The sequence below is a fragment of the Galeopterus variegatus genome, unplaced genomic scaffold (genome assembly GCF_000696425.1).
Source record: "Galeopterus variegatus unplaced genomic scaffold, G_variegatus-3.0.2 Scaffold460, whole genome shotgun sequence".
Lineage (NCBI taxonomy): Eukaryota > Metazoa > Chordata > Mammalia > Dermoptera > Cynocephalidae > Galeopterus > Galeopterus variegatus.
This window is the reverse complement of record NW_007726571.1, coordinates 320372-330193: the sequence shown is the minus strand read 5'-3', so window position 1 is coordinate 330193 and position 9822 is coordinate 320372. Positions and strand designations below refer to the sequence as shown.

General features: G+C 37.8%; 1 protein-coding gene across 1 annotated transcript in view; it reads right to left on the bottom strand.

Annotated features, from left to right (window-relative positions):
- Window positions 1-9821, bottom strand: part of LOC103587558 (chromosome unknown open reading frame, human C9orf64) — a gene marked incomplete at its 5' end in the record, with an annotated part of 27343 nt that extends 17522 nt beyond the window's left edge. Inside the window, 3 exons of the mRNA XM_008569054.1 lie at window positions 1215-1410; window positions 8413-8672; window positions 9488-9821. Coding sequence (XP_008567276.1) covers window positions 1215-1410; window positions 8413-8672; window positions 9488-9821 — 790 coding nt within the window. The remainder of the gene's footprint in view (window positions 1-1214; window positions 1411-8412; window positions 8673-9487) is intronic.
- Between the last annotated feature and the right edge of the window lies 1 nt (window position 9822).

The following is a 9822-nucleotide window of genomic DNA, read 5'->3' as shown; positions in this document are numbered from 1 at the left end:
ATAATCAACTACATTGTATATTGACAAAATAAAAATAATAATAAAAAAAAAAATTTATAATAAAAAAAAAAAATTCTCCCTGTGATCATAATAGTGGTTTAATAGCAAATAAATGTAAGATTTCCCCCCCCAAATAAATAAATAAGTAAATAAATAAAGATATCCTACAACTAATGACCCAGGACATGAGCATTATTACATATAATAGCATGCTATTTTTCAAATAAGGAAACAGAGGACAAAATGGACTATCCAAGGAAGCATTAAAAACCTGGTAGAACCAACCATAAAAATAATGGTACTTTTATATTCTGTGTTATTTTGATTTGGAGAGATTTAAATCTATTTCACAAGAGAAAATTATTCAATCATAAAAACTGCTTTCTTTTGAAAATGCATAAAGAGTAGCAGAAAACCCTGTACCCAAAAGAGAGAAATTAATGTCAAAATTATATAATTATTTTTCTTATATAGAAAATGCTTTCAAGGGCCAGCCCGTGGCTTACTTGGGAGAGTGCGGTGCTGACAACACCAAGGCCACGGGTTCAGATCCCTATATAGGGATGGCCGGTGAGCTCACTTGGGAGAGCATGGTGCTGACAACACCAAGTCAAGGGTTAAGATCCCCTTACTGGTCATCTTTAAAAAAAAAAAAAGAAAAGAAAATGTTTTCAGAAAAAGGTAATTTTAACCCAAACTTCTCAACCCTATTTACCTATAGTTATTATAATGCTCCTAGTTTTGATATGAATAATCATATCTGCTAATGGTGGATAAATAAGCCTAGAGAAGAGAGTAACTTGTGAAAGATAACCCAGTGGCAAACCTTGGAGCCTCCTGCCTCAAAATGAAGTACATATTCTCTCAGTCCACCCTTTACACACAATGTAGTGTTCTCTTCAGCTTAATTATACTCTTCAAACGCTACACCTGATGAACTGTCAGTGTTTTATACCTTCATGGAATATAAATTTAGGTTTCATTTTATTAGGTTCTAAAATTTGTAATATCTAAATAGCACAATTTGCACAATATCCATATTCTGCAGTGTAAACAAGAAAAGCCATTTTCTCAATATTTTCATTGTCCTTGCATTTTTCTTTACATATACTTTTAACAGTAAGTAGTACTTTTTTTTTTTAAGCAAAGGAGACCTTTTGTGACAGTGACTCAACAATTCACAGTATAACAAAGAATGACTTAAGGTTGCAAACCTTTGAGAAGCTTCTTCAGTAGTTCGTCAGAGTATTTCAGGGCTCCAAGGTAAACAAGCACCTGAGGTAATCTATAGTCAGCAAACATGGTGATACTGGAGATGTCCTTAAAGCAACCATCCCCTTTTCCTTCTAATACGCTCCATGTATCTGCCACAAGGATTTGGGCTCGTTTATAAAAAGAAATTCTTTTCCCCTGATGAATAAAGAGAATATAAACGTCAATTCGGTATCTGAAAGCCTTATATATGCTATTTTAAAAAGGCACATGTTGAAAACATTTTTTCAAGGGCAGAAAAATCTTACTCTTCTGGTAAGAATTTATAGACCTTTTACAGAAAACAAAAGTGATTTCTATCACTCCAAATTTACTTCCTATTTTTTTGAAGGCACATAAAAAACAATTTACGTAATCCTGGTACTATATATATATTCTTCTGTGGCTGGCCAGTATGTGGATCTGAACCCTTGACTCTGGTGCTGTAAACACCACATTCTAACCAACTGAACTAACCAGCCCTCCTGGTACTATTTAGTATTCTTTTTCAACGGCATTACTTCATATACATATTTTTGTGTCACTGTAATCCAACAGCTTATTGTTTTTAATGTCTAGATAGTATTCCTTTTGAAAGTTTCTTAAATTAAAAAATATGTTTTTTTGATTGCAACAATGTTCATGTCAATTGTATAAAGTATAGAAGAATATAAAGAAGAAAACAGTGCTCACTTCGACACACATGTACTACAATGGCAACAATACAGAGAATAGCATAGCCCCCATATAAGGATGACATACAAATTGGTGAAGCGTTCCACAAAAATAAATAAATAAAATAATAAAAATTTAAAAATAAAGAAGAAACTAATCATCCCTACACTCATGTCTGAAAAGAATCACAACATTCACTTCTGAACTGTTTCCTTTCAGATAATATGATTAACATATTCTAGAGATAAAAATGTAATTGATCAACAGCCAGAATTTACAATAGACTTTCTATTTTTCTACCATTTTTGGAAATGGTCAAAGTCAATATGTAAGTCCATATAATAAAATAAATTAGCTGATTATATTTACACATGGAAGAAACAAATTTAACCAAGCATGTAAGATAGTGCGTTAGATTTAATTCAAGAATTCTCTGTTAAACGCAGATTAGTATAGACTATGGAAAAACATAGATAATTACAATCTACTCTTAATTCTAATACCAATGGAAATAACCTCAAATCATGTTTTATAACTGTTTGTCTACTAAATGGGAATAAATCAACTACTGACTCCCAAAATCTATCCTGACCAACCTGGGAAATATTTTAAATAGTTAATGACATAAATAATTAAATTAAAAGTGAAATTTAAAAAAAATTTTTTTTTTTTAAAGATGACCGGTAAGCGGATCTTAACCCTTGGCTTGGTGGTGTTAGCACCACGGTCAGCCAGTGAGCGAACCGGCCATCCATATATAGGATCCGAACCTGTGGCCTTGGTGTTACCAGCACCGCACTCTCCTGAGTGAGCCACAGGCCGGCCCTGAAATTAAATTTTTTAAGGAGAGGCTCCATACAAAAATTCCATAAGATTTTGTTAGAGTGTGGTGTTTAAATACCAAGGTCAAGGGCCGGCCTGATGGCGCACTGGAGAGTGCGCCACTTGGGAGCGCGGCAGCGCTCCCGCCGAGGGTTCGGATCCCATGTGGAGACCGGTTCCCGCTCACTGGCTGAGCACGGTGCGGGCGCAACACCGAGGGTTGCGATCCCGTTGCCGGTCCCCGGTACGGGCGCAACACTGAGGGTTGCGATCCCGTTACCGGTCAGTAAAAAAGACAAAAAGGAAAAAAAAAATACCAAGGTCAAGGGCTTGGATCCCCCAAACCAGCTGCCAAAATAAAGAAATAAATAAAAAGTAAAATAAAAATTCCATAAAATGACAATATAGATTCTTTTATTTACTTAGAAAACTCAAATGATATAGTCATAATGAGAAATAACCTAATAAGGGCCACCCCATGGCACACTCGGGAGAGTGCGGTGCTGGGAGCACAGCGACGCTCCGCCGCGGGTTCGGATCCTATATAGGACTGGCCGGTGGGCTCACTGGCTGAGCGCGGTGCGGACGACACCAAGCCAAGGGTTGCGATCCCCTTACCGGTCACGAAAAAGACAAAAAAAAAGAAATAACCTAATAATGCTTAACCTTATATCTATTGCATTTGATCCAGATATACTTTCACTAAATAAATTAAAATTTCTAAAGACACCATTAAAAAATTCAGGACCTTGTTTTCCAGGGCAAACACACATGCTCATTTTTTGACATGGTATAAAGTTTGTAAATTATATTGAGGGGCTGGGGGAACAAACCACCATTCAGAAACATTCCTACATTATGCTATGAACCTATATTCCTAAACCTCCCCAAATATGACAACCTGGCAATTGTTCCTCTACCTAAACTGTATTTATATATGTTAACTAGGTTTCTAGTTCAAGTCTAGTATATAAAACAAGACATAAAACTCAATTTATAAAACTGTATATAAAACACAACTATTACACCATCAAATTTACTAGAATAGATAGAAGACATTATGTGCTGTTTTTAAGATTCATAGAGCAAAATGTAAAAAACTAGTAATCAAATTTATGTAACAAAATCAGTGCTAGCATCTAAGAAAACATAAATTGTCACATCATGACCACTGTTTCCATGGTAGCAGACTAGTATATCACCAAGATTAGATCACAATACAGAATACCACTCAAAATTTAAAAGAACAAAAAGTAAGATTCAAGTGAGAAATCTAAAAATAAATTCAAATAATCTATAAATCTATTTTAGTAAGCTGATTATGGTTTTAGTAATCAAATGAATCAAATTCTCAGTCTCTAAAATATTGACTGATATCACTGAAAAACCAGTAAGTCCCCCAAATAACAATTCCCTATGTGTTCCATAATATTCCTTTGTGAATAAAATATTGTCATAATAGTACCTTTATAAAATGATTGTCAATGAAAAACTCTATAACCTTGAGTTAATTTTCTTGAACAAATTCTTCAATAGATCCTTTTGTGGTTCATAAGCTTGATGACTGGGTTTTCGCACTATTGTGTGAGATGTGCCTCTCTCAAACCTTGTTACTACATTGGCACATTACCCGTCTGACGTGGAAAAAAAAAAAAAACCTTCAATAAATTTATCACGAACAGATAGAAAGGTCAAGGTTACAAATGTTTAAGAGTAACATAAATTATCTGTTGAAATATCAAAAGGCTCATGTTTTTCATGTATATTTATCAGTATGTCAGAATAAAAGTGATAGACTAGAGAAGCCAAATTATTAATTAGGACTTAGAGTTACTGCACACTCTTAAATCAGAGTCACTTGAAGAGCTTCAGAAAATAGCTCTCTTGTCTGCTGATCAGAGTCTTTGAGGGTGGCGATTTGGAAAAGCATCTGAATTTTAGGTTTCCCAAGAGATTCTGGGGCACAGTCAGGTGGGGAAATCACTGATCTAAATCTGTCTGAAATTTTTAAACTTTATTAATCTGTTTATAATGTTTAAAAATGAATGATAATCTCAGTAAATAAGTATACATTAAAAAACAATTATGACTATTTTTATGCAAATTGTTAAAGATTAAAAACATATGACAAAGTTATAGAAGTTTGGGGCTTTATTATCACCTTCCTGGAGAACAGTTAGCATTTTTATGTATTAGAAGGCTGAAAATCCTATCCATGCTCTGACTCAGCAATTTCACTACTGAAACTATCCCAAGAAAATAATTACGGAAATCTGTAAAGATTTAGTTAAACTTTTGTGCAGTATTATTTATAATTGCATAAAACTGAAAACAATAAAACATAAAACTCAATTTATTAAATAAAACTGTGTATTAACACAAATATTATGGTAAAATAGTTTGGGCAAATAATTGTAGGACTGTATATCCATACAGCAGAATACTGTGAAGCCATTAAACATTATGCTGTAAAAAAAAAAAAAAATTGTCCTGGGCCGGCCCCGTGGCGCACTGGAGAGTGCGCCGCTTGGGAGCGCGGTGGCACTCCTACCGAGGGTTCGGATCCCATGTGGTGACTGGTTCCTGCTCACTGGCTGAGCATGGCGTGGGCGCAACACTGAGGGTTGAGATCCCGTTGCCAGTCCCTGGTACGGGCGCGACACCGAGGGTTGCGATCCCGTTACCGGCCAGTAAAAAAGACAAAAAGGAAAAAAAAAAATTGTCCTGTGAAAGATTTTTACTGACAGAGAAAGATGTTTACAATATGTTAAATTTCAAAATAACCTATACAGCATGATCCTATTCCTCCCCCGTCCCAAATTCCCATGTATATACATTCATATAGAAAAATACCCAGATATAGGGCCGGCCTGTGGCTCACTCAGGAGAGTGTGGTGCTGATAACACCAAGGCCACGGGTTCAGATCCCATATAGGGGTGGCCAGTGTGGTGCTGACAACACCAAGCCAAGGGTTAAGATCTCCTTACCAGTCATCTTTAAAAAAAAAATACCCAGTTATGACCACTGGTTGCCTATTGCTGGTAGACTAGGGATTGCTTCTCTGTGCTTTCAAAATTCTATAATTAAGGTATTTTACTTTTATAGTTAGAAAATTTTGAAATATGAATTAAAAAATTCAATTTTAACACTTTCTGAATTTCAAAAACAGTGCCCAAGGTTAATTAGAATTCCCTCACATTTGGAGAAACAGTTAACTGTACAATGTGCTTTAATTGTGTATCTGTTAAATGAATATGCAAAGATAACTGTTAAATGACTATTCAAAGCATTAAGTGAGCACCTATCATGTGCTCAGTATTATGTTAGGAATCAGAGGGGTAGAAATAGAGTGTTTATGAGGGTCCGGCCTGTGGCTCACTCGGGAGAGTGTGGTGCTGATAACACCAAGGCCATGGGTTTGGATCCCATATAGGGATGGCCAGTTCGCTCACTGGTCTTGCTGACAACACCAAGCCAAGGGTTAAGACCCCCTTACTGGTCATCTTTAAAAAAAAAAAAAGAAAAAATAGTGCTTTTGAGTAACTAACGATTTATAGAAAAAATAAATGAAAAAATAATAATACTCCTTTAAGAAAGTGTTAAAATTCTTATGTGTTTTTTGTTACATTTTGGGAATTTTTCTATAAGAAAGTATTTTAGAAATGAGCATTCATGAGAAATGGCTCCTGTACCAATTTTCATTTTAAAATGTATCAGCTGTAAAATTAATCTATATCCTGATATATATTTTAAAAATTGAATTTTTCAGCAAAGCAAATCAAAAGCACTGTGCTGTAAATGAAACAGAAACTAGCAAATGTTTGCTCAATTATATTATAATCTGCAAAAAAACAAAAACTCCTTTCATCCAGAAAAAACTGAAAGCAAACAAACTACATGTTGTCCTGAATTCATCCATTTTGAAGTCATATTAAATTTAATCTCAGCCATTCCTCTATTAAAACCATCTTGATTCTGGAATACATAAATTATTAGCCACATAAATGGCAGGTTAAATTTCTTTTATACTAATATATTTAGATTGCTTATGATGAAACAAGGAACTTGATCCATAATTTCCTGAAAAACAAGGCTGACAGGACATACTTTGAAGACAAAGAAAAATCTCAACACTGGTTAGAGTCTGGTGCTGATAACCCAAGGTCAAGGGTTTGATCCTGATACTGGCCAGCACCCCCCCACCCGATTTAAACAATATTATTGGTAATTTTTTTCTGTTATTGAATTATGATTACAAAAGGATAGCTTTAAAATTTTAATTTGAGGGCTGGCTGGTTAGCTCACTTGGTTGGAGCACAATGCTGATAATACCAAGGTCAAGGGTTCAGATTCCAGTACTGCCAGCCCCCAAATAAATAAAATAAAACAAAATTTTAACTTGACATAAGTATTCATTAACTTATTCAATAGATTTATATTATGGGATTCCTCTGAACTTGCTTCCACTTCTATGTCACAGTTAAAATATACAGTGACAAAGGATTCCAAAAGAATTTTACAAAAACAAAATCCAGGTACACAGTGGGAGGGTATAACAAAATATTCACTATTTTATTATTTATTTATTTATTTTTAAAACATGACTGGTAAGGAGATCTTAACCCTTGACTTGGTGTTGTCAGCACCACACTCTCCCAAGAGAGCAAACCAGCCATCCCCATATAGGGATCCGAACCTGTAGCCTTGGTGTTATCAGCACCACACTCTCCCGAGTGAGCCACGGGCTGGCCCTCAAAATAGTCACTACTTTAAAAGGACATCTATTTTTTTTTATATCATAAGGCAAATAATATTGTTGAATTATACTGCATATAGAAACAAAAACACATAGTATATATACATTGAACTTTGCAAGAAATACTTTTTATTAGAATTTAGTGAGTATATTTGGGCCAAGCCCGTGGCGCACTCGGGAGAGTCTCCCGCCCCGGGTTCGGATCCTATATAGGGATGGCCTGTGCGCTCAGTGGCTGAGCAGCGTGCGGCAGATCCCAAAAAAAAGACCAAAAAAAAAAAAAAGAATTTAGTGAGTATACATTCTTTTTTTTTTGTGCGCTCAGTGGCTGAGCAGCGTGCGGCAGATCCCAAAAAAAAGACCAAAAAAAAAAAAAGAATTTAGTGAGTATACATTCTTTTTTGTGTGTGTGTGTGTGTGTGTGTGTGTCCTTTTTGAGACTGGCCGCACCGCGCTCAGCCACTGAGCGCACCGGCCATCCCTATATAGGATCTGAACCCGCGGCGGGAGCGCTACCGCACTCCCAGCGCCGCACTCTCCCGAGTGCGCCACGGGGCTGGCCGTGAGTATACATTCTTTCATCCAATTAAGTAAATTTTTCTAGTACTAAAGAGACCTCATTATCCCCAAGTGACATTATAGGAAGGGTTCAGTGTTTTTTAGGTTTGAAACATTTTTAAAGGACAAAGAAAAAAGGACAAGTAAAAAAGTAAAGAATAAAGGAAATACATTGATTAGAAAACATTAAGTAACGGCTTTGAAACTCTAAATTTTGTCACTGTTTCTCTTCCACAGGGAATGAACTTCAAAATTTAAGTTTCTATTCTCAAAACGAGTTCTGGAAGTAAAAGAGCTAGCTCTGAGAGGAATAATAGGACTTAGAAAATCCCTAACAGAAGCAACTCACCTCAAACTGAGTCACATCTCGGTAAGAAGGAAAACTTTCCACGACCAGGTGCATTAACTTCTGTGCACTTTTTTCACTTTTTCGGACACAATTAAGAAAAGAGCCCCCAAACTTCTCCAACAGAATTTTCCCGGTTTCATTGAGAATGCGATGCCTCTCTTCTATCAAAGGCATGGAAACGTCTGTGTCAGAACGGAGTATGTGCCGAACCTGATCCAGGGTCACTGTGGCATAGTACCGGGCACTAGTTATTGGTATCCCTTTGGGGAGAAAAGAAAATTCTGAGAAACAATGTCATACTTTTATATTCATTATAAATGTTGTTCCATGTTTTTTACAACATGCACTTACTATGAAACCAAATGCGTGGTATAAGAATGCATCAAAAGTGCCTGAATAACAAAAACTCGGAAGCAAAATTTTAAAAAAATCAATTGCTCGTCTGTATTTATTCACGTACTTATTCACCCATTTCTAAGTATTGCACTGTTCCATCAGATGTAATTTGACTGTGTAAAGTGTTTTACGGTATCTGTCCCTTTGTTCTTCGGGAGTAAAGTGGCATTCTTTAGAAAACCGACTTTTCTTTTTTTTTTTTGCCTCATTGCCCTCCTGAAGGTAAGACGGGTCACCAGCAGTCTCACTTGGGCCACCCGCGAAGACTCGGCCAGGGCTTTGGCTCTTGCAGCATCCGCTCAAACCGGCCTCAGCGGGTGTCGCCAGTGTCCCCGTCAGTACACGACGGACACAGGCTTCATCAAGTGGGACCAAGTGATCTTCCTTGAATGATAATCCAAGGTTATCTGCCCAACGAAAGAAAACATACTATCTCTTCGCACATAAGATAAAATTTTAAAAATTAAACAGGAAAGAGGAAAACTGACTTTTATGCTTATGCTGTGATCGTGGTAACTTAGGATCGTTCCTCCGAATACACCTCTTCTCATACTTATTTTTTAAGCAAAGGGACTGGCGACAGACATTTCGGGCCCGCCTTGCCGACACCTCCTTCCTGGTGTCCTCCGTCCAGGGAGACCCGGAACCCCAGAGGCTGGCGGGTCCCCGGAGCACCCACCTTCGTCGAGGGCTCTGTTGAGCGCGGCGCACAGGGCCCAGTACCCGGTGTACGTGCCGCCCCCGTACCCCACCGCACAGCCGTGCTCGTCCCGCTCCGACCAGAAGGAGAAGTTGAGCGTGTCTGTCACGAACACCCAGTTGACCGCCGCCTCGTCGGCCGCCCTGGGGTGCAGCTCGTGACGGGCCTTCCACGCGGCCGCCCGCAGCGCCGCCCCCGAGGCCGCGGCCAGCAGCAGCTCGGCCACCCTGCGCACGCCCCCGCCGTCCACGCGCACGTCCCGGCTGTTCTCCGCGACGAACCTGGCAGACTCCCTGGGCGTCAGCAGCCCGTCA